At 43.0% G+C, this 26648-nt stretch overlaps 1 protein-coding gene across 1 annotated transcript in view; it reads right to left on the reverse strand.

Annotated features, from left to right (window-relative positions):
* Positions 1-26648, reverse strand: part of WDR90 (WD repeat domain 90) — a 1374469-nt gene that overhangs the window by 920339 nt on the left and 427482 nt on the right. The window contains exon 19 of the mRNA XM_086941318.1: positions 6743-6978. Within this exon, the coding sequence (XP_086797444.1) occupies positions 6743-6978 (236 nt within the window). The remainder of the gene's footprint in view (positions 1-6742; positions 6979-26648) is intronic.

Here is a 26648-nt window from a genome sequence, read left to right on the forward strand (position 1 = left end):
ATGGCGAGCCACTAACAAGACCGGTAAATTCTCTAGCACCTTATATACTCTTATGTGTATTTGCCGCAATAACAGTGCAATTGGCTTGGTTTACAAACTATTCTTATACCTTCTCTGAAAATATACAATCAGTATGGGGATAGAATACGCTGAGGTCTTAGTTTGCGCTAGAATGTATTTTAAGAAACAATCTGTCACTATTACAGATATCAACAGTTGGAAACAGATAGCAGGGATTTTTTGTATTGTTTTTGTATTAACTGTTGTATATAATTTTGAATGCAAGTCCACCAAGGTATGGTTGGGATGGGGCAGTAGGTAGTTAAACATTCAATTCCTGGTTACATGGATTAGTTAGTAAGTTAAATCCTTTAGTGGTTGTTAAATGATGATCTAAGATCATCCTTTGGAGACTGTCGAATATCAGGGTGCTTGGTGAAGGAAAGGTTGCAGTGACAGTATGGTCTTTGAACGTATCTCAGATAATTGTATGCAGAACTTGAAGGATAATGACTGCCGAATATGCCAAAAAACACAAAACAACTATGACATACCATCCCGTTATATTATGTGTACCTGGAAGCCTTCATAATAATGCTGCCTCCTGATATGATTGACCCTGATAGATAATATGCACTTGAGAGGGACCATGTATTGGTGTAGGAAATATTGGTGCAGACGCAATTTGCTCAGGCAATGTTACAACCCTTGTCAAAGGAGATTGCGCACAGAATTCATTAGTTGACAGTATTGTCGGTGAGAGTCTCTGCTGACTACCACAGCCATAGACTGTGGACTACAGCCATCGTTGACCACCGCTGGACATTGCCGTCATCGAGCACCAAAGTCGACGGCCACCTCCGGCAAGTAGTGGATAATTGTTTTTGTACATTTTAACTTCTTTACAACTCTTTAAATAAATATCTATTGCAGTCAAACATGATCAAGTGAATCCTATACCCTGTTTACCACAGGGCTCTCTAGTTGGAGCTGTCTGTCCCTGACTAATTCTGAAGCTGGAGTCTTCAGGCCCCCCAAAGGACCACGGCAAAGTACTGACATTTACATAGATACAGATACTGCACTCCTCAATGGGAAGAGCGCCATCGGCAAGGCAATGGTCAACGGTGCAGTTCAATGGGACGTCGAGATGCCGTTGATGTTGATATTGACGTCATTGGTGTCAAGGCAGAGGAGGACTTATATTTAGGCTCTGCAGTCGACAGGTCTGTGGGGCATCATGAAGAACGAGCTCCAGGATAAATAGTAGGAGTTTAAGCCTCAGACAGTAGTAACTGAAGAGAATGTTTCAGCGTCTGGAGTAGCTTACTCCTTTGACCTCTTCTCTTTTTTTACCATCTTCGTCAGATGTAGTTATTGTTTTGATGCCAAGAAATGCGGCCTTCCATCTTTCCTTATGTGTAGTGAAGGACAAAGCACATGATAAGGGTAACAAAAACCTGCCTTCCTTGTAGAAATTATACATGAAGATGTGTTCTCCCATGACAGCCTCAGGGTCTTGATTCTTGACAGCCCTTTTTTGGTGTTTCAAGCATTGTAAAGATAAAAAATAAAATGTTCAATGTTCATTGGTAGATAGCTGAGCAGAGCTCAGGGAGACTCCCTTCATAAGACGCAAAATGAAAATCTGAGGGACTTAGCCTCAGTTGAGAGAGTTCTAGAGGGTGCTGTCATCTGATTGGTTATGCTTCAGTTAGGTCCTTTTTTTCAAAAAAGGACATAAAGAGGCTATTGAACTGTCTTTTTAGGTCGAGTTTACTCGAACCTATTACTGCTAACCCAGAAAATTCCTTTCCTAACAGGCGGATTCGGCGGATTTTGGACAGTGCACGAGAGTCACGTGACTCCTCGTGGACGAGCATGCCAGAGCCTTCCCACTGCCAGCATTTCTCCACGGCCGCCAGGCCACATCAAAGGCTTCCCCGGCACTGCCCCGCCCATCAATCACCCTCCCACGCCAGCAGCTCTTCCTTCTCCGCCCCCTGCTCTCCGCCACCCCTGCTGCATCGTCAAACTTTGTATGTGTCATCTGCAGTCCCCTAGCGATGAGATAGAAGCTTCACTATGCACACTTTCACTTTCATTTCCCAAATAGCCCTTCACTCCTGCGCTTTCAGCATTTGTTAACGTTTGACTGCCTTCTTGTAAAATTCCCTGCTCTTGCATTGAAGTCTGAAGAGACACCCACACGTAGAGTGCATATATCTCCCCAATTCAAGGTGGCTGCCAGACTAGCTAGAGTGAACACATACACTACTCGCTTGTATTTTCAGTACCTGTTGCCCGAAATACATTATTGCATTTCCGTCGTGTTTCCTCTTTGACATTTTGGGCACTCATTGAATGCGGATTGAAGTGCTCACTGTAGTACTAGTTTTGTCAGTTCCCCACGCCCCGGTGTTCCCAGCCATAACGGCCCCCACATCACCCTCAGCCGCACCTCTGCAGGAGGCCTTAGGAAGCAGCGGGCGCATTATCAAAAGACATGTGCAGAAGGAACGCACGTCCTCCAACAGTCAGTAGAGATGCTGCAAGTTACCTCTGTAGTGCGATTGTGGAGGACAACTTGTAAATACCATTTTACTCACTACTGTGCCATTATTTGAAGTAGTTTCAGTTGCCTTGGCTATTACTATTATTAATGCAATACCTGGTGCTGTTGTTGTGCCGATGTGCGCCTCTGCTGAAGCCGCTCGCTGTAGTGCCTGCCGGTGTCCACTGCGCTTTCCCTGTTGTTGTCAGCTGCTGCAGTGTCTACTACTTTATTTATATTTATCTGGCAATGCAGATTTCTACCAGTAATTAGGGTCCTAGGATCGTTGACAGTAGAAGTGTTTTTTAGGTCTCGCTATTAATGGAATGCCTCCCAAGATGCTCCCCCCACCATCCCACCCCCCCCAATCCCACAAAGCAAGCCAAGAACATCAAAGCGACCAGTCGCTTTGAGTCCATTTGCCACCATCCACTTCATGCGCTCCGCAGGTCATAAACAGGACCATTTGCTCATGAATCGGGATGCTAGCATGGTTGCCCAGCCCCCCTCCCAGCGCTGCCTTTCCTCTGCCGGCTTGTTTTACAGTGGCATTTTGCATGCTAGGATATGTAGGTCCACAGATTATAACGTGAACATAGAACTTCAAATGCCAACATTCTGCGTTTTGTTGACTGTAAAGTTGAGGCTGAATCATTGTGTCTCACACAAAATAAGACCCCTTGGCAGAAGCTAGTACTTGTAGCTGGTAATTGACCTAAATAAAAACCTATGTGTTTACTTGCACTTCAGTTAAGATTGCATGGCGTATATAGCAACTTCTTGTGAATAGGCATGCAATGCTGCAGGTAATGTGGATGGAAACAAACTGCAGTCTGTTACTCGTTTTGTTGGGCAACATTTATTTAATGATTTAAATACTAATGTACTCCGTTTTATTTGTTAAAAGATCTTTTTATTGCACAGAAAACAAAGAAAAACGTTGAGACAGCAGCTTGCTGTTCAATGTTAAAACACAAGCATACATTGGCAAATTTCCATCTGATCCCTGAAGCCCCCCTCACCCATCCCCCTCCCCAACCATTCACAAATTAGTAAACTGTCAGTATCAGCCATAGGTGCACATAACTCTCCCTGATACGCGTTCCATTCCCCCTATATTTTAGTCCATTTGTTCGGACAACTCTTACTCTTATAGATTACCACGCCACAGCATCACTCAGCGCCACATAAATCACTCCGCACCACTGAATGCCACAGCACCACTCAACACCACAGCACCACTCAACGCCACAGCACCACTCAACGCCACAGCACCACTCAACGCCACAGCATCACTCAACGCCACAGCATCACTCAAAGCCACAGCATCACTCAAAGCCACAGCATCACTCAACGCCACAGAACCACTCAACACCACAGAACCACTCAACACCACAGAACCACTCAACACCACAGAACCGCTCAACACCACAGCATCACTCAAATCACAGCACCACTCAACGGCACAGCATCACTCAGCGCCACAGAATCACTCAGTGCCACAGAATGCCACAGCACCCCTCAATGCCACAGCACCACTCAACGCCACAGCACCACTCAACACCACAGCACCACTCAACACCACAGCACCACTCAACGCCACAGCACCACTGAACGTCACAGCATCACTCAGCACCACTGAATGCCACAGCATCACTGAAGGCCACAGCATCACTCAGCACCACTGAACGCCACAGCATCACTTTGTGCAACCATTCAACAACAACTGGTTTAATATGTTCTCTCAATGTTTCAAGCTTTATTACAAATGTCACAAAAAGATGTTAATATTTCACTTCTGTTCTTGGATTTTCATCACAATAAAATACACTGAACATAATCTTCCCAAAATTTATTTACGAAAGTTTAAGCTATTGCCATTATAAATTACAATAACTTTTATTTAAGTATTAATTATTAAAAAAAATAAAAGTCTTTGTTATTTGTACTATTAATACATCTAAGTTATCTAAATACAACACATATTGCATTACAAATGCTATAGGTGTCACGTTTGCGAAAGTTAAAACTATTGGCATTGTAAATGACAAAGCTATTAATTTCGCTATTTTCAAAACCAACACATGAATAAAAAATTTGTCATTAACAATACCAATAGCTCAAACTTTCCTAATGCGAGACCTATTGCATTGCAAATGCTTGTTTTCCTTGCCATTATAGCCTATTATAGTGATACATACTGCTTTAATATAGAACCGTGGGACTCCCACTTCAAAGACGGGGAATGAATCAAGCATGTGAATCTATGAAAGATCAAATACTGGATAACCTATTATTACAAGTTCTAACTATAACATCACTTTAACCCTTTGTTTTGTTTTCCCAAAAATATATTCACTCAAAACACCAAAGGTTAAAGATAAATTCTTGTTAGGATAACTTTATTTATTCTTTCAATACAAACGCTACTTTAACTATACAAACATTACAAATTACAATAAAATTTTATTATTTATGCACAACCTTCAATTTAGAGTAAGACTTATCAGCTCACTTGCCACAGTACATTAACTAGAACATGCCCTTTCTCCATGCACTGGTTATTCCCTTGCATATTATGTGACTTATAGCAAGTGAAATCATAGCATTCACAACAACACTTATTTTATCTCAAATAATTCCAATATACGCAACTTCACTCTACTCCACTCCACTACATTCTTTTTTGTGTCTCAGGTTTTTTTCTTTTAAATCTTTATTTCCCCTCCTTATTGTTATTTAATATGGTATTGGCTTTTTCAAGTATTGCATCCAGTGTGTTGCCAAGATGTAAGGCAAAGATGGAAACTCCAGGTGACTTACTGTCTGTCTTATGACCATGATCATCGCAGCTTGTTGGTAATGCCTTAACATGAAGTCTAGGACAAACATTAAGACTGGTCTCTGCAGATTTATTATCACCCTCACCTAAAAGAGTGTATGGTTACATATGTATTGTAAAAGCAGAAATGAGGAACAATTGGTGACTGGGGGTTCAATCTATGTGTAATCAAGCCCTATTCGCTGCATATGAACGTTATAGTGGAATGTAGAAAAAATGTGTTTCCGACATCCAGCATTGTGGCGGTCTATAGTTATGAACCTGGGGAAGGATACCCTTCTGGAGAATGGAAAATCCACAATAGTTTGCTGGGTTTTGGATTCAAGCCCTAAGGTCAAAGCAATGCCATTCTACTTTTGATCGCTACACACGACATCTACTGCTTTAACTCGCAAATGATTAAGCCTTTTTAAACTTGCCTTCCAGGTAAAACTACAATAGACAGACTAGTCTTATCATATGCCTTTCCTATCTGGCCATGAAGGCCAAGCAATGAAGAGCCTTTATAGGTAGAATGCTGGTAAGCTGAATATTTTTCCTTGATGATTCCATATGTTTCATATTTCTATCCAAAAATGCCACGAGCGTTCGTGACACTGCTGAATTGGCCTTGACCTGAATTCCTTGGATTCAATGGGGTTTAGTTCCTCTTCAAAATAAGGCAACTGTAAATAAAATATTTATGGAGTTCATTTTTATGAGGAGTCCAATTCATTGATTGACTTATAGAATAACATTTTCTTTGAAAGTGTGTGGTTAATGACAGTAGCAAGGAATCTGCTACTCAAGATGTGTAATGAAAAGAAATCTTCTCCTTCTCTGTGCATCTGTGTTCCCCACCCCCTTTGTGCAGTATGCCAACAATTGAGGGCCAACCCAATTGTTCTCCTGTGCCCTCCGAGTATTTTCTGGACCACTTCCATGCTTGTGCTAAACAAATATAAATGTGCTAGATTAAACTTCCCTTCCCATACAAATGTTCAAGCGTAATCTTTTACTGTTCCCGTTCGTTACTCCTGAAATTTCAAAGCTGAAGGAGAAGGTATTTAGCAAGGTGGCAAATTTGTATTACTTCCTGGCTCTTATGGTTCCAAAGGCAACAGCAATAAGTGTTACAAAGAAATGCGTTTCAGTCCCATAGCCCTGGAGAACTGGCCTCCTAGTCAATAAATTCCATGCAGAGAGCATAAGACTGACAGATTTCTAAAATAAAAAATAGGATACCCATAAAAGTGACTATTTTCTCAAACAATATACACACCATACTCAAGAAAACCAATGCCTGTTGGTTGTAAGTGATAATAATGGGTGTGATAATACAAGGAACATTGGGCTGGCTTTCTTACCTGTTGCAACGATCCCAGGTCCCAAATCCTGAGGGTGTTGTCCTGAGACACTGTGATCAGCTTCTTCCGTATACCGTCCACAGAAAAGGCTAGTATAGACTCTGTGTGTGAGCGCATCATGGTGCTAAAGGCTCTGGATGGAATATCAAGGTAGCCAATGTTCCCCATTGCTGTGGTAGATAGCACCTTCAGGCCATCTGGACTAATATTCACAGAGCTAACTGGGCCTTCATGTTCTACAGGAGTGAAAAAAGTGGGATAAGACTTACAAAAGCTACTAATGAACTTGCTTTAAAAATATAGTTATAAAATGTTTCAATGCTCTTGACTATTTCCGGCCAGAAAAATACTCCAGAACCTCATATTATTGAACCAAAATGTAATCGTATGTCAAAAATACATAGTATGACCCTCCTTCAGTGCATGACTTCTCTGCACTGATAAATATGGTCAAACCCAATCTAAAGTCAAACAGAATGGTGAAGCATCCCTTGTATCATAGCACGCACATTTGCTAATGTGCAACTTGCTCTTCTGCTGCATATACTATTCTCCAAAGATCTATGCTAATTAATAGAATGTCAGGCATTACCCACCGGCGATAGAAGAAACAAGTTACTTACTTATAAACGTGAACCTTCAGCTTTGGTATATCTCGTGTATTCACGAGACTAAAGTGCTCCCCAACATCAGGCCGGAAATCCTCAGTAGCTAATATTAACATTGCAGTATCCGAATACAGCAAATAACATAGGAAACAGGCATATACTACTTGCAGCCAATTCACCTCAATATTTGAATACCAGTCTCAAGAAAGGGGAGGAGGGAGGGCACACATAAATATATAGAAGCTACCAAGGATGAAGCACTGTAGTTACTGGTAAGTAACTTTTTCTTCTTCACTATTAGATCTTTCATTGATTCACATGTTAAATTAAGATCACCAAAACAGTAATAAACACTAAGCAGAAAGCATAGACTGAAATGAGGCTCACCTTACTGAAATATATTGTGTATTAGGGCCTGACCAACTGTTATGTCTGTTTTTGAATGACTAGCCAAGCAATAATGCTTGCCAAAAGTATGGGTTGAAACCCAAGATGATATCTTTCATGCTAGAGAGAGCCCCTACGACTATGTTAAGTTTTTAAACTGGAAGAATCTTTTCCAGTAGAGCAAAGATTAGGAATAGTCCATAAAAAAAAAATATTTTACTACTGTAGTTGAGAATAAAGAAGGTCTGCTTGATGTCTGGGATATCTGGAAATAGCTGCCAGATATACTCTAATAGAGGTACATTTTAGGCCATTTTGCACCAGGTGAAGAAGGCAATGCAATATTTCATGAGGATGCATTGTAAGGAGATTAGTTTTTAGAGGGCAGGCGAAAATGCAGACGCAGTTCGGTTTCAGGGAATAGGCCTTCAGCAAGGAAGCTTCCCTAGCTGCCTGCTGAATCTTTACACATTTTTCTGGAATGTTTAGGATATCAGAAGTCTGAAGCAGTCAGGCGCTGTGAGGAGGCTGAGAGACGTGAAAAGGGGCCATGCAGTGCAAGTGGTGTGGTCAAGGGACAGAAAACCAGTGCTGACCACACTTCAAGACTCTGGAGCTGACGCACCAAGACCCAGCCGGAAGCATGCAGTCCGTCAAAAGCCCCCCCAAAAGCCCAGAGCCATGGTTGCCGGTAAGTCGGGATGGTGGTGGTGCAGGGGTGTGCAGAGGCCCTTTTAAACATGGCGGTCCATGTAAACACAGCGGGCCAAGCGAGGTAGTGCACAACATACTTGGCTAAGTGGTCCCACCGGTGTGGCTGTAGCGGTCGGCTTAAAAGCTGGTGCGGAATGTGCCCCGGGTGGGGTATGTGGGGGCATCTGCCTCTTCCACGCCCGGCATAGATGAAAATCCTAGAGCGGTTTGCACCCTCATTTCTCCCACCCTACCTGGCTCCCCCACCATCTGTTGTCATGCGCCAACCCACTTGCTACCAACCACTGACTCCTGCTCATGTACCTTGTGCATCTGCCAAGTCACCCTACTGTTCTACTTTTGTTACCACAGTCATCTGCCGCTGCTCACCACTACTGAGAAGCAAAAGCGTAGTAGACACAATGTTTGGGGTGGCCAGGCACAGCCCTGGGGAATTTCCATTGACCACATGCTAAGCACCTGTGGTCTACGATCTGCAGGCTCTGATAAACATACAATTGCATAGTTCTGAAGTGAAAAAGTGAAATAATGATAAAGGCAGGCATGCAATCACAGTTTGAGTATGATTTATTGTTTTTTAATTCTGCAAAAGTAAATAGAAAATAGGTGAAAAAACATAAACCTTGCATCTTCACGCATAAAGCAAATAAGGCTTGCAGAGGAATAAATAAAGAATAAACAAAACCTTCTTAGAGACATTCCTAAACCTCAAAATTCAATTAGGCTAATCAGAAACTATTCTTTCTTGCTGCAGTCTCCTTTTACCTTCATTCCCTTAAATGAAAATAATAAATGTGCTTAGAAACAGTGCCATTATAGAACCCTTGACCGGACATCCAGTTGGCAATTCCTTTGGGTTAGCAGACAACAGCATTCAGCCACTAGATATGGTCCTCTGTGTAAGTTTTGCCAAAGTACTGCAGGGTTTCTTATTATTTCATCACAGCTTTTCAATTTTTAATAAAGCATTGTGAGACATTGGCTTATTTGTATTTTTTAGCAGTTGTATTTAGCGCTGTACATGAGCACCTGTTACATTATACAAGGAAACATTAACTTTTTAACGGCAAGGGGAGATTAAATGATTTGCACAGGATCATAGGATGTTGAGCCAATGCCAAAACTCGAGTTATAAGTCAGCAGCTCTTGCTGTTACGCAACATCCTCTCAATGCCTGTCTGACTGCCCACCTCCTGCAATAATCACAATCCCTGTAAGGATGAACCCTCAAAGTCACTAAATTAGCCTGAGCTCAACATCCTGGTAGCCATGGCACATAGGAGACTGGCTTAAATTAGGGCAATGTGTAAAGTATTTATGGAGTACCAAAACAGTATTGCAATGCCAAAACAATAAAAATGTCAAAGCAAATTAGAAAAAATAGAGTAGGAACTTTTAAAAAATGCATACAAAAACGCTAATATTCCAATAAGGGGAACTGGAGATATGAATTTTTAAAGTTTTATGTAGAACTAGCTCCAAAAAGGTGAAAGCACTAATGATAGCCAACGCATGAGATTGACCTGGTCGTAAGTGCAATTTGAAGTTGACTACGATTTACCAAGGCAAACTTAATTGGCCTATCCGATCTAAGACTGTACCTTCTGACTTTAGTCCTTTACGTTCTATTCCACCACAGGAGTACACTTATAAAGCCCCCCCAGGGACCTCAGGTGAGACACTTAGGAGAGACTCACTGGGGGTCAGGCAGAGGCCTACAGCAGGTTCATTCAAGGTCCAGTTGCCAGTGGTCAGCTGGGGAGTTGCTAGAAAGGCCTCTAGTAGCTTCTTGCGTCCCTGTCACTTGAACAGGAGGTCAGCTATATAACCCTTTAAGTACACTTCTTTATCTTGAGCACAAAAGGCAGCACGTCCAGTCCTTCAGGGTTCCTCTCAGGTCACAGATAGAAGGTACAGTCCTGTTCTGTTCTTCCTCAGGTCTGGAAGTGTTCTGAAGTGGGTGACTTAAGTTGTCACATTTATGCCCATCACGAGCCAGTGGGTGGGAAAGGCACCTGGCCTCACCCTAACCAATGGGGTAAAAGTTCCTGGGACCAACCCTGCACACTTTGGGCATTTTCAAGATGGAAAAAGTCTTCAGCAACAGTAAACGACGGATCTGAGAGCTGGGTGTGTGTGTGTGATTGAAGTATATACTATGGCAATCCTAGCGGCCTCTCACATCGAACACTAAAATCCAGTTTCAGGCAACCACTGTATCACCCATAAACCGAGAGACAAAGGTTTAGTAGGACAAAAGTAGAGTTTTCTAAAAAAAAACTAAAAAAAAACTAGCCATTGGATACACAAGAAGTGGCATGGCAACCTGTTTCGACCTTTGAAGTGCAATCCAAGTATTATGTGTAAAACCCAGAGACAGAAGTCTCATGGGACAAAAGCAGGGTTTTCCAGCAACAAGACACAAGAATTGCTTTGGCATCCCGTTTTCGCCCTTTGCAGTGTGTCCCAAATCCTATGTGTAAAACTCAGCAGACCTTGCAATGGGATTTGACACTCAAACGGGATTTGGCAGAGTAACATCAAAAAAGTATGCTCCAAGCCCCCACCCTGCATAATCTATGAGGTTTAGAGGAGTCATCTGTGTCTATTCAGACCCACAATGTCAATCACAGTCACCTTCCCTGTAACTCCTGGTAGTACTTTCACACATTTTTCATACCTGTTCAAATGTTAATCACTGGCTGGGGGAAGTTAAGAGCAAAGAGGAAATTTAGGCAAGGAAAAGTAACTTTTCTAAAGTTACTTTTCCTTAACCACATGCGTGCGGGGGTTATTTTTGCGCTGTGCGGCTTTTTTCGAAAAACCGCGTTACATGACGAGCTCAGCTCGTCATCCGCACACGACCACCGTGGCTGATGACGAGCTGAGCTCGTCATCAGCATCGAAGGGGTTAAGATTTGCTAAAAATCTGATTTCACCATATAACTGGATTTTTAATCATTATTAAAAATAGTTGTTTAATTTTTTTTTTTAGCTAGTCCTATTCCCGAGATACAGTATTAGGATTCTACATAGGAGAGCTAGACCCACCACAGTTAAAAATAGCTTTGGGTGCTTGTCACTTTAGTAGTAGGACATGTTAATACAAAATTGCTACAGGTCCCACTTTTAAATACTATGCACTCTGCCTTTGGGGCAACAACACCTACTTAATGATAAGTAATGATTAGGTAAAAGAGTGGTTTTTACCTGTAGGATTTATTGGTTCTGGATGTTAGGTTTTGAGAATCCAGTCATGGTTCTATCAAGTGGTAGTGCTGTGTGGAGTAGCGTACTCTGGCATGCTCGAGCAAAGAGGTAACTAGGCTACCTGATGACATTTTACTCGGCAGGGTGGCATGACAGAATCACACTCTAACACTAGAGATTACATCACTGAAGAATAGGCTCTTCCTTTTCCAGCAGAATGTAAGAGGGTTGGGCTTGACTGCTAAAAGGTATAAGACCATTGCATACTTGAAGAGAAGGAGTGCGAATATTGCATTCCTCCAAGGACTGATTTTACTAAAACTGAGGTTTGTAGACTACAACGGAGATGGAGGGGTCAGATATTAGTGACTCGAAACTCATTTTGCAAGGGGGGGCCTCATCCGGATCAGGGTCGGGAATCCGTTCCCTGCCTCACATACTGTGGTAGATAAAGAGAGACGATATGTGCTAGAGGCAAGTAAATTAGATAGGCAGATGTTATTGTTGGGCAGTATTTATATGCCTAACCAGAAACAGGTACTATTCCTTGCATTGCTGACTTCGCAACTGAATCAGCAACCTGGGGCCTCTATGCTCATAGGAAGGGATTTTAACTGTGTCAGCGATGTACACATAGACTGCTTTAACCCACATTTGGCAGGTGCTCCGTCCATTAAAGCAGCCAAAGGCTTTATTAGTTGGATAGCGGATTAGAATTGGTGGATGTCTGTAAGCTCTAACACAGACACTATAGGGACTAGTCGTTTTACCCCAGTATGTAACTGGATGCAGTGCTCTGCTAAATTATGTTAATTCAGTGCATGCTGAGTTCGGAGTACTTGGGCAGGCCATTGTAAGACCATAATACACTTTTGGTATGAGTAGAACTCTGGAAGACCCCACAACTGATACACACATGTAGGTTGCAGCCTAGCGCCAGGATATATACAGAATTTCGAACCTTTTGAAGGAGGTGATTACGGAATACTTCCACACTAACCAAGGTACGGCATCCAACAGTTGGCGACATTTAAGGTGGTGGTGTGAAGTAACTGTTTCAGTAGGGTACTGGGAGTCTGGAAAACATTAGATAATCAACTATGACAAAACCATACATGGGTTTTAATTAGATGCAGTGGAGGCCTGGCAGACTAAGAATAAATTAGCTAACAGTAGGGAGAGGTATACTCACATCATCAAGAAGCTGTGTTGTTATAATTACATAGAGTACACCAACAGAGTACATGAAGGGGAAGGTAGGACTGGGAGGATGCTGACCTTGGGGGGTGGCCCCCAGAGGGTAGAAGGTCTCCATTCACACAGATACAGGATCATGGTGGCCAAACGCTATGCTCCCAGATTCAAATTTATGACACCTTCAATGCTGTCCCAGGATTTTAAAATCATTCGTAAGGTTTTGGCAACTAGACTCTACTAGAATCGGCTGGATTTGATCCATCGGGGGTAAGAATGGTTTAATAACTGCCTGTAACATGTCTGGTAATCTCAGGAGACTATATAGGATTCTAAATGAAAAAAAGCAACCTTAATCTCTGATGCAACAATTACCTCCGTTGACCTTGAAAAGGCCTTCAACACAGTAAGAGTTCAGGTTCCGGCGGTTATGGATAGAATTATTTTGGGAGTGGGTTGGTTTAAGTGGATTGTACTCTAATCCAGTGGCCAGGGCAAATGCATCTCAACAAGATTCTATATATCACGGGATGAGACAGGGTCTTTCACCCCTAGTTTTTGCTATTGAACTTCTGGCAGTGGTAAGCCAGAAGGCATGGTGGACCAGAGGCATCCTATTATGGGTTGGGTTGCTTATTATATCACTTTTTGGGAACTATTTATTATTGTATTTCCGTAGTGGAGCATCGGATTTAGGTCTAACCATGCATCTTCTATTATTATTATTATTATTATTATAATTGCATTTATTGAGCGCGCAGCTACCCGGAGGTTTCCCGGCGCTAGTGAGCAAACAAAAGGTAAGATACGCTGAGAAGGATTAAGCAAACACATTTAAGAATTAAAAAGCCAGGTCTTAATTCCCCTGCGGAATTTAAGATAGCAGATTTCGGATCGCAGGGGTTGAGGCATGGAGTTCCATAGAGAAGGTGCTAAAAGCGCAAACGAGCGACCGCCCATTTTGGCTTTGTTGAAGCGCGGGATCTAAAACTTATTTTGCGTAGAGGATCTCAAAGTGCGGGGAGGGACATAATGCTGTACCAAAGAGGACAGGTATTTCGGGGCTTTGCCAGTTTTGATGTGATGCATTATGCAGAGAGCTTTAAATTTCACTCGGCTCTCAATGCGCAGCCAGTGCAGATTGCGCAGATGGACGGAGACTGAGGACCTGGCAGGCAGATTAGAGATGAGGCGAGCTGCCATATTCTGAACCACCTGTAATTTCTTGGTGACCTCCTTGCAGGCACCCAGAAGAAGAATGTTCCCGTAGTCCATCCGTGATGTAACAATGGCCTGGACTACAGTCCTCAGGGTGTCAGCTGGAAGCATCCACGTGATCTTTCTCAGCCACCTGACGATGTAATGCAGGTGGCTGAGACTTTTACCACATGTTGCTTCATTGACAACTGGTTGTCAAAGAGGACCCCAAGGTTACGAGCTGTTGCTGAAGCGGTAGGAATAGTTCCCATCTCCTGAGGACAGTGTTGCGGGCCCCAAAGCAATGAATTTGGACCAAATAAAAGCAACTCCGTTTTATCTCCGTTTAGTTTTAATTTATGTCTTTGCATCCAGTTGAAGATTTGTTCCAGACCAGACTGCAGGGAGGACGTGGGAAGATGCTTATTGGTTGATAGAGAGTAGACGATTTGAGTATTGTCTGCCTAAGAGTAAATCGTGAGACCTGCTTGCTCAGCTAGGAAAGCTAGAGGTCTCACATAAAGATTAAAGAAAAGGGGACTGAGGATAGAACCCTGGGGAACACCGTGAGAGGAAGCGTGGATGGAGGAGACAGAAGTTGAGGAGAAAACTTGAAAAGTGCGGTCAGAGAGAAAACTAGCAATCCAGGCCAGGGCAGGGCCGTCAATGCCCACAGATTTCAAGGTGGACAAAAGGATGGTATGGGAGACAGTGTCAAATGCGGCACTCAAATCTAATAGAATGAGTGCCACTGTCTCCCCATTGTCCACCTGTCTTCTGATGGTCTCTGATACTCCAAGAAGAGTGGTCTCAGTGGAGAAGCCAGCCCTGAACCCGGATTGTGAGGAGTGAAGGAAATTAGAGGATTCAACATAGGAAGTCAGAAGAGAATTACCGTGCTTTTCAAGAATTTTGGAGTAGCATGAAAGCAGAGAGATGGGCCGGAAGTTAGAAGGATTATTTGGGTCCGCATTGGCCTTTTTTATCAATGGAACCACCATTGCGTGCTTCCATGCTTTAGGAACCGTGGCTTCAACCAGTGAAGCATTCAGAAGATCTAAAATGATCTGAAGTGTAGATGAGTCCAGGGTGCCAAGTATTTGCGGAGGCATGGGGTCAAGGGGAGAGCCAGTTTTTATTTCGTCTAAATATTTACGAAAAAGAGAGAACGAGGTCAAATCCCATGAGTGAAGTTGGGGGGCAGGGGGAGTTGTACTAGATGCCTCAACAGAACAGGAGTTGGATGTTTGTGGATCAGAGCAGGATATATCAGAAGAAGGGACGCTAAAAAGAGCGTAGATTTTAACTATTTTCTCAAGGAAAAAATTGGCAAGAGAATTACATTGTTCTGTGTCAAGACATGGATCTTTAGGTGCAGAGGACATGCCTGATAGATCTTTTACTACTTTAAAAAGAGCTTTAGGTCGATTTTGGGCATTAAGTATAGTGATATTAGCATGATTAGCCCTGGCAGTGTCGCAGGAAGAATGGTATGCTTGAAGGGCAGCCTTGTATCTTTTTTTATTATCCATGCAATAGTTGGAGCGCCAAATGCGTTCCAGTTTCTTGCAGCGAGATTTTTCCTGACGAAGTGTATCATTAAACCAGTGTGCCGGTGGATGGTGTATATGAGGCTTATTCCTCTGAGCCGGAAGGCAAGAATCTAAGGCTGACATCAGCCAAGAGTTGATAGCAGACACATCTCTAGTAGTGATGGTAGGAGGCGTGGGTCTAGAATTCTCAAGGCAGATGTTAAGTTTACCATTATCTAAGCGTTTCCAATTCCTGCTGGCTTTATGTGGATGTAAACTAGTAGAAGATTTGTGATAATCAGATATATTTATTGAAATGTTTATGATAAAATGATCGGACCAAATAACAGGTTGAGGGGGAAGGCAGGTGATGCTATTGAGATTAGAAAAAATGGGGTCTAGTAAAATACCAGCTTTGTGGGTGGGGCCAGAATTATGCAGATGTAAATCCAAGGCAGCTAAATCCTGTAGCAGACGAGTGCTAATGGGGCAGGATAAGTGGTTAAAATGAATATTTAAATCACCCACTATTAGAAAGTTGGTGGATTGTAACATCAAAGGGGCAATGAGCTCTGGGAAGGAGGATGAACATGCACAGGCCGAGCCAGGGGGACGATAAATAAGGGTTCCAGTCAAAGTAAAATTAGGAGAAAGTAAAAGTTTAAAGAGACCAGCTTCACAATTGGGAAAATCAAGATCTTCCCATTTGCAAGAATATTCCCTTTTAAAAATTATAGCAATACCACCACCATCCTTGTGTACTCGGTTTCTCCCCACAAAGGTGTAGTTGTAAGGGAGAGCCATGGCGATGTCCGGGCCGGAGCTCTCATTTAGCCATGTTTCCGTCACAAACATGGCTGCAGGGCTAGAGGACACAAGGAGGTCAAAAATGTCTCTCTTATGTTTAGAGAGAGATCGGCAATTTATGCTGATAAAGCACAAATCAGGACAAGTTTTGTGAGTAATAGAAGTAAAATGAGTGACAGAGGGAGTATCCCAGAATGTGGATGATGTAGTGCATTCATCAGGGGTAACAGAGTCAAGCGTGAGAGAACATTTTGGACAACTCAGCGGCGCGTCTTGGCAACGGAGTGCTGGAACAAAAGTACAGGGAGGCGGCTGCAACCTCAATAAGGTAGTGTGGGAGTATGTTATGTGACCGGGAGCAGAGAGAGTGGCCCCTGGTCCCGTCCTGTCGTGGACGGGCGCAGACGGGCAGGACTTTGGCACGACTTCGGCGCGAAGTCCCGCTCCCGCTGCGCTTCCGCCACTGCGTCATTAAATACACGGTGGAAAGAAACTCACTAGCCCGCTAACCTGCAGATTGACCAGCGGGGCGGAAGTGAGGATGTTAAGGCCGGATGCAGGAAGTAGCGCTCGTGTGGGCCCGCCGCTGCAAACGGCACAAGCCGTGGCAGATCGGTGCCTAGAGCGAGAAAGAGTGCCTGGCCAAGGATAGAGCGTTGCGCCGAGGAGCGGCGTTCAAGAAAGGTACATTTGTTCTTAAAATCAACAAATTACGCGTTGCGCTGAGAAGCGGCAATCAAAGTATAATAACACAGAAAAAGTTTTTTTAAATTGCAGATAATAAACGCACAGAGCCTCAGCGGCCTGTCTCACCAACTGTCAGCCCCAACTGAAGGCTACACTGGTCTTAAGTAGCCTAACAATTCCACTCACTAGCCCGCTAACCTGCAGATTGACCAGCAGGGCGGAAGTGAGGATGTTAAGGCCGGATGCAGGAAGTAGCGCTCGTGTGGGCCCGCCGCTACAAACGGCACAAGCCGTGGCCGATCGGTGCCTAGAGCGAGAAAGAGTGTCTGGCCAAGGATAGAGCGTTGCGCCGAGGAGCGGAGTTCAAGAAAGGTACATTTGTTCTTAAAATCAACACATTACGCGTTGCGCTGAGAAGCAGCAATCAAAGTATAATAACACAGAAAAAGTTTTGTAAAATTGCAGATAATAAACGAACAGAGCCTCAGCGGCCTGTCTCACCAACTGTCAGCCCCAACTGAAGGCTACACTGGTCTTAAGTAGCCTAACAATTCCACTCATTAGCCCGCTAACCTGCAGATTGACCAGCAGGGCGGAAGCGAGGATGTTAAGGCCGAATGCAGGAAGTAGCGCTCGTGTGGGCCCGCCGCTGCAAACGGCACAAGCCGTGGCAGATCGGTGCCTAGAGCGAGAAAGAGTGTCTGGCCAAGGATAGAGCGTTGCGCCGAGGAGCGGCGTTCAAGAAAGGTACATTTGTTCTTAAAATCAACAAATTACACATTGCGCTGAGAAGCGGCAATCAAAGTATAATAACACAGAAAAAGTTTTTTAAAATTGCAGATAATAAACGCACAGAGCCTCAGCGGCCTGTCTCACCAACTGTCAGCCCCAACTGAAGGCTACACTGGTCTTAAGTAGCCTAACAATTCCACTCACTAGCCCGCTAACCTGCAGATTGACCAGCAGGGCGGAAGTGAGGATGTTAAGGCCGGATGCAGGAAGTAGCGCTCGTGTGGGCCCGCCGCTGCAAACGGCACAAGCCGTGGCGGATCGGTGCCTAGAGCGAGAAAGAGTGTCTGGTCAAGGATAGAGCGTTGCGCCGAGGAGCGGCATTCAAGAAAGGTACATTTGTTCTTAAAATCAACAAATTACGCGTTGCGCTGAGAAGCGGCAATCAAAGTATAATAGCACAGAAAAAGTTTTTTAAAAATGCAGATAATAAACGCACAGAGACTCAGCGGCCTGTCTCACTAACTGTCAGCTAACTAGGTTTGGAAGGGACTCTGGGCTTAAAACAAATGCTACAAAGTCTTATGACTGCTCAGTTAGTTTGGATGGGCAGGATCCATACCTAGCTGGAATCAGAATACAGTGGACCCCTCATACCTTTAAATATTTGGGGTCAATATCCATCATTGACCGATAGACCTGAGAGACAGTAACTTGGGAGTCGCAGTAAGGGCATTGAAAGGATCTATGGCAGTTTTGCACTCCCCCGGCCTGCCTATTATGGTAAGGATTGCTCTTGCCAACATGGTGTCCCTGACCAGGTTTCTATATTTATTAACCTCCCAGTTTGCGCCCCTATCAAGTTGTTTTGATAGTTAGATACTCTCCTTTGACCACTAGTATGGAACAGAGGAAGAAAGAGGGTTGCATTGGAGACAATTTAACACATAATTTTGGACAGGGTTGTAGGAGAGTAGTGTCTATTTCCTATGGTTACCCCCACTTTTTGCTGTGATTCTCTGGTTTTTCGACTTTATTGTTGTATAGCGTTTTAGGACCCTAGTGTAATTTACCGATTCATGCCCTTATATGGGTATAATTCACCTTGCCCTTATATAGGCATAGAAATCATAAACATATTTAGACATAAGCTATCCAGTCCAAATACAGGCATGGCTACTTCTACTAGTTCCAAAAAGCCACAACGATTTCTTGGAAAACTCTGCTTCAGCAGTCAGGGGCAGTCCCTTTCTTGAATATTGATTTGTCCTAGAAATCATAGCGTTTGCAAAGAACTGCCATACCCTTGGGGTTCTTTGGTGACGTTATTATTCCGACTTTACGTCAAACCAGGCACCTTCAAGGTATAAATATGCCCACACTTGCCCTAGCAATCACACGGTGGTTTGGAGCAGTTCGACTATCTACTTGCCCGACGCAGCTCGCTACAGCAAGCGCCGAAGGAAGCCGGCCCTCCAGCTGACGCACTGACAGAGAGGCTGCCTTTCTCTCGCTGAGAATCCAGCTCCAGTGTTTCCAAGCTCCCCTTGCGGGGTATTGGGAAATTGAGTCCCGAGACATAGATACCAGACCTCCTTCATTCTAAACTAAGATACGGAGCTGATTAGACCCTAAGCGAAATCTTGGATAGATTCTTGGCAAAGAAACTAAACCTATGCACTTACTTCTTCCCTCGTACTAGATTTAGGTTAGGGGTACGCGTATTTTAGAAACATCAGTGGAGTACTTTTAGTCTTTGTTATTTATGTAAGTATTTTATGGCTTAGAAACCATACCATGCTTTTACAGTATTATTTTATAATACTCTTCTTGCTGCAAGCATTATATTTTACAGCCAGTATTACGATTGTAGTAGTTTATTTCTTTTGCATGAGAAAGAAGACTGTTCAATAAATACTTTTATTGAAAACGCCCGTCTCTCTATTTCTCTGCACCTCTGATGAAACAAAGCATGCACGATTGACTGAGTGAAATATCTATCTATTGTTTCCACGACTCTGAAGTTCAGTTTTGTTCTTGGGGAAACAAAGTTGTCATGTTTATGCGGTTGTCAGAAACTAATCCATTCTTGTTTATTCGAGAAAGTTTCTACTGACCTCTGAGCTAGCTGGCACTCACAATTAAGTCTAATATATTCGATAGAGACCTAGTCGACCTCAGTCCTACGTCAAATCTATAGGATATATTATTCCAATGCACAGAGCCTATTGGGAATATAACAACTACACTACATGGCGCCCAACGTTTGGTAAGGCCCTAATTTAACGCTAGATACTAGAGTAACTCAGTCATGCTTTTCACAAAGACCCCTTTTTTCCCGTAAAATACTCCAATAGACGTCTGGAGTGGGTTAAAGGATAAAATATACGCCATAACTGAGTAAGACGAAAAATCTTATGCATTAGTTTTTGGTTTGTTCAACGTTGAAGGATACAGTGTTCCAAAATATTGTGCACCTTATCTTTGTTTCCTTGAAACTTGCTCTGCAAACTTTCAGTCAACAAAATGAGTGACCACAAGAACAGTGGACCCACAGGCAATAATGCCCGACCGGGTTTTAACGTTACCGGTTTCCAAGAAACCGACCAGGATGCTACAATCATCACGGAAAACTTAAGGAAAACTATTGCTATAAAGCTTATACAAAATGGCCTATCATCAAGAGGTGGTAGGGTAATTTTTGTCATAGAGGCACACGAATAGCGGCAGACAGAGGTATTCTATTAATGGATTATCTTCCCAGAAGCAAATCCATTAACAGATGTGTTCCACTTCTACAAAGTAGAGGAACCTCCAGCGGAATACACTCCTTTCGAGGATATTGAAATTCCATTAACATACCAAGAGCATGCACTCTGGTTTAAAGGCGCCCTACAACATCAAAATCACATTACCATGCTCAGTCCACTATGTAGGAAAGGAGCAACATGGCCGGTACTAGCCAGCTATACACAACATCCTGCCATTGAAGAAATGTCAGGTCCAGAACTATTAGTTCAACTAAAACAACTAATAAAAATACATAGACAATTGGTTCAATATGTCATGCGGATTCTAACAGTCCAACCTCCAATAAGGATTCCACAACAAACCTCTTACCGGGGGAACACAAATAAAATTACACCACAGACTATACAATCAGTCATTGGTAAATTGCCCGCAAAACAGGAAAAAATTTCATTCTGGATAGCTCAGAAAATTACTCAAATAGAGGCAGTATTTCCTGAAACTACACCTCATGAGAAACACAGAATTGTAACAATCTGTTTACAAATCGGGGTCGCACCACACCTGTAGGACTGCGACACTTGGGGTACAATCTTTGCTGCAATCTACACAAAGACACATTGTGTTCCATCTATGGCGGTAATACCAGACGTCCTGAACCGGATTCAAAATGAATAAGGGCCAGAGCCTGCTTTAAATCTGGGTATGAAATTACTTAAAGATTTCAAACAGGTCTCAGCTATAATATTAGCTAATATTAAAGGTGAAGCAGCATCCGTGGCGATCAGCCAAAAATTAAAAGAACTTGATGTAACTGAGCAACCATATGAAATCCTTGCGCACAGGGTCAAGAAATCGTAGAGGCCTTTGAGGCCATATGTGTGCAGGTGTGTCAGGACCTCTTGGCAAAGACCAAAAACGTAACTCCAGGAATTAAGCGCTGGTTTGATTCAGCATGCTCAAAAGCACATAGATCATTATTGGTAGCTTTAAAAAGTATCCCCAGGGCAAATGATGAGATTACTAGACTCAGGAAAATCTACAAATTAGCAATAAAAAAACGAAAAGACACCATCAAACAAGAAGCATGGGAAGATCTCCTTTCGGCGGCAGTCCTGAAGAATAGCAAAAAGTTCTGGGAGATCATTAAACAGCCTTTCTTCTCAGATGACGATAACGATATTATGGACTGCGTCATTCCTGACGAAAAATGGTTATCCCACTTTAAAAATGTCTATGGGGATACTGCTGACGTAACAACAGACGCCCTGTCGATAAGACCAGCCACCTGTTCCATTATCTTTAATCAAGATGAGGTGGAGAAAGCCATTATGTCCACCACAAAGCACAAGGCACCTGGCCCTGACGGTGTGGCTGCCAACTTCTTCATGTATTCCCCAAAACTCTGGGCTGAAGTTTTGACAAATGTGTTTAATGCAGTGAACGCTAACCCCATACCTGCATCGTGGAACATTTCTACCATTGTTCCCATCTTTAAAAAAGGCAAACGGGACAACCCAGGCTGTTATAGGCCTATATCCCTCCTAGATTCATCGGTAAAAATCTTAGGCAGAGTCCTTCTATCCAGGCTAAGGGAGAATGTTGAGGGCTGTGGTGGACTGTCCGAAATCCAATATGGATTTAGGGAAAAAAAGGGTACCATCGAACAGTGCATCAATTTACACCTGCTCATTTCCAAATATACCATAGCCAAGGAGGGGTCTTTGTATCTTGCATTCATGGACCTCTCCTCGGCCTTTGACTTGGTCAATAGGACCAAGTTGTGGTCCATCCTGTTGGAGATAGGCATAGATGAAGCACTGGTCACCTTTATGGCCTCCCTGCACCAAGAACTCTTCTCGAGTGTACGCGTGACTAATGAGGGCAGGTGTACCGCTCTCTTTAGATCCTTAAGGGGAGTGCGGCAGGGTTGCATTTTGGCCCCCTTACTTTTTACCATCTACATCAATGGCTTGGGGGCACACCTGGAGGGGCAGGAAGCCGACGTCCCGCGTGTAGGAGCAACAAAGATCCCGGCACTCCTATACGCGGATGACGCAGTGCTGATCGCCCGTACGGGAGTTGGCCTCCAGCGCCCATTGAATGCTTTTGGCACGTTTATGGACCAACTAGACCTTAAAATAAACGTAGCCAAGTCACATACTATGGTGGTGGGCTCAGAGTGTCGCAGGAAGAGAACCAAAACATTCACTTGCAGGGGGGACCTGGTCACCAGGGTATCCACATTTCCCTGTTTAGGCATTTTGTTTGATCAGAAAGGGACCTGGGGACCACAGGTCAGAGCTAAGAGATTGGCCGTTACACGATCATCCTCAGCAATCCTGAGTTTTGCTGCTAGGCTAGGAGCCAGGCCTATGGAAGCCATCTTAAAAATCTATAATAGTAAATCCGTGGCTATTGCACTATATGGCTCCGCACTGTGGGGCTACGCAAATGTGGAGCCGATACAGAGAGCAGAGAATGGATTCATCAGAGCCCTGCTCTCTGTACCTCAGTCCACTCCAACGTAATCCATACACAAAGAAGTTGGCCTTCAGTTTCTCTCGGATAAGTTGCGCATGGCCCCTCTGATCCTATGGTTAAAAATATGGATGAATGAAGAACTCCCATTAAACCACAGGATCTTGACCGATGTCCTGTCCCTTGACAGATTTAACAAAATCCCATGGCTGGCCTATCTAGCAAAAGCTTTTTCCGACATAGGTCGCCCGGAGCTTTTTACCTCTCCGGAGTCCATTAGGATTCAAGATCTTGATTCGGTTAAAAAGTCTTTTATAGGAAGGATGGAGATGTGCCGTGAAGAGAGTGAACTAGCAAAGCCGGCAGTGAGGGATCATTGCCTGCTGCTTACTTCACCTTCACTTGCACCATATCTTGGTTATGTTACACTTCCTTTTCACGGGTTTCTTTTAACAAAATTTAGAATTAATTTGTTGCATTATCATTTAGGCTCCTTTAATAATTGGCAGAAACCAGAATTAGCTCCGCCCTGCAGCTGTGACCAGTTCTCAGTGCAGGACACAATGCACTTTGTTATGTTTTGCGGTTTATATATAGAGCCTAGGAAAAAAGTCCTGTTGCCAATTCTCAAGGAGGCCGGCTTCACACAGGTGAGACCGGCTTTACTCTATTTACAACTACTACCTAACCCTCACATTACTTATTGCGTTGCTAAATTTTTGGTAGCTGCCTCAAGGACAAAAGCTGCCTGTCAAGATTAATTATAAATGTTAAACATATTTTCCTTTTTATACTGTTTACCATAAATCTTAAAATTGTTGTTAGATTTCTGTATCACGTGTATTATGATAAATTTTGTATGAAATGTATTTTACTGTTCACCTCTTTGTATGGTTTTTAATAAGCCGAATAAAGATATTTTGACTGACTGACTGACTGATATGAACTGGCTAGAATAAAAGAAAAATCCTATGAAGAACTAGGTAGAGATAGTTTGGGTGGGAAACCAGTTAAACCCCAACTAACAGAAAATCCTGAAAAGGTCTTTATTAAAAACACTCTCACTACTCCTAAAAAGAAGTGGGAAAATACTAAACAAACTTCTAATGAGATGCGTTTTCAGTCCCGAGGTAGGTCTCCTCAAAAGGAGCCCTCTGAAAAGAGGTATAACCTCAGGAACAGGGATAATTTGAGAAAACCTGATAGATATCAAGATACTGATACACGTTCCTCTCATACCTTTCAGACTTTCTCACAGAAATCGGAAAGAAGAGGACGGTCAGAACACAAGGAAGAAAGCCTGAAGTCCAAAGACGATCAACACGTTCCAAAAAATAGGAAAACCCAATTCACCAAGAAAAAGGTAGCAGGTCTTAAAATCAGACATGCTGAGAATCTTGAGGACACAACTCAAGAACGGGGAGTGGGCCCAGACAATGCTGGACAGCGCAGCAGAAGTCACCATAGCTCGCAAGATCTTGAAGGATCATCTGGAGACAGTGGACTTGAATGAGTATATTCAAGTTGAAACTGCCGACACCAGGGTTAGTGAACCCCATAAGTTATATGAAGTAACGCTCCGGATGGAGGGGGACATAACTAGGAAAATAAGAGCACTCTTTTGGGAGAAGCTCTCTAAGGGTTATGACATTCTTCTAGCTGAAAAAGACAGGCCACCAAAATTTGTCAGGGAGTGCCCAAATGGCGAAGACATCATTATGCCAGCCTTCTCTAATCATATTCCAATTCACTTAAAATACACATATGCCTGAACCCCATAAGTTATATGAAGTAACGCTCCGGATGGAGGGGGACATAACTAGGAAAATAAGAGCACTCTTTTGGGAGAAGCTCTCTAAGGGTTATGACATTCTTCTAGCTGAAAAAGACAGGCCAGAAAAATTTGTCAGGGAGTGCCCAAATGGCGAAGACATCATTATGCCAGCCTTTTCTAATCATATTCCAATTCACTTAAAATACACATATGCCTGAAAATGGGCAGTAGCCCAGGCTCCAGCATTATATAAAAATCATGTAGGATGGGATGAGGATTCTACTCTCCATAAAAACCAGTTAAAAAATTGACCAACTGCACAGAGGCAGTATCCAGTTAAGCAAGAAGCTAAAAAACAGGTCAGGGAGGTCTTAGATCAACTTAAATACCAAGGGGTGATTGACACATGCACCTCGTCAATGAACAATCCTTTGCTTCCTGTCTGCAAACCACACAATACATATCGTCTACTTTTGGACTACAGACATCTAAACTCTTGTTGCAAAACTTTTGCAGTACAAAATGCACACAGTGCAGCACTAATGAATAGCATTGTGTTTAAAAAATATAAAACCACATTAGATATTTCAAACGGTTTCTTCTGTCAAAATATCGCACCGGAAAGCAGGTATTTGACCGCTTTCTCAATTAAGGGGACGCAGCGTCACTTCTGTCGTCTCCCCCAGGAATTCAAGAATAGTCCAGGGTTATTTTCAGCCAGAGTAACAGATTTACTACAAACGTATGATGAAGAGGCATTATCTTATGTTGATGACATCTATCTAACAGACGATGACTTGGATAGGCACTTGAACAGAGTGACCACCATAATACTTGGTTTCGCATCTGAAGGGTACAAATTCAACTTTAAAAAATCAAGAATTGCCCACCTCAACGTCCTATTCTTAGGATACAAACTTTCAAGTGAAGGCAAAAACCTGGCAGCCAACGTTTTAGAAAAGTGGGCGCTGCTCCAACCTCCAAAAACGCTGAAAAACATAGTCAATTCTAGGTTTTCTGAACTTTGGAAGAATTTACATTCTAAATTTGGCAGAAAGGGTTAAACCTCTCTACGAATTAATCAAACCTGATTTCAAACCAACTAATTGGACTTAAAAGCACACAGATATTTTGCGTTCAGTGCAAACAGACATGTTAGCAACATCATATTTACAGACACGCGTAAACGTACGCAACCTTGTAATCCGAATCATCCCAGGAAGATGCGGATTTACGTACTTAACCTTTGATGAAGGTGAAAAAATACCAAATTGCTTACAAATCACACTTGTACACACAAGCTGAAATGAAATTCACTTCAACAGAAAAAATTCTGACAGCGGTTCAAACTGCAGTAGGAAAAGAGAGAGCTCTCGCACTGGGTAAACGCATAAAGGTCGTTACTCCTGTACCTGCCTTAGAGGCAGTGACAAAAGCAAGCATTCCTAATGCAAAGGCATTACATCAGAGATGGATACAATGGATTAACTCTCTTGCTGCAACAGACGTTGAATACGTTTTTGACCCCTATTTGAAGACTCAAGAATGTTAACAATATGAACAAGAATGTCCTCTGCCCACTGAGATTCTGCCTGTAGAACAATACGAATGAAAAATTTATACAGACGGATAAGCACAGCCCGCTATTGGGGGTAAACAAGCTTATAGTGCTGCGTGTGCGATTGTTAAAGGTCCCTGGCGCGAGGGTAAATTCCGACCTATGGTCACAAAAACTCAATCCCTAGGAGACTGTACAGCTCAGCAAGCTGAACTACAGGCTTTCAAAATGTACCGATCGCGAATTCCCCACACTCATAGTGTGCGATTCGTATTACTGC

This window comes from Lissotriton vulgaris, chromosome 10 (assembly GCF_964263255.1).
Source record: "Lissotriton vulgaris chromosome 10, aLisVul1.2, whole genome shotgun sequence".
In the NCBI taxonomy this organism is placed as follows: domain Eukaryota; kingdom Metazoa; phylum Chordata; class Amphibia; order Caudata; family Salamandridae; genus Lissotriton; species Lissotriton vulgaris.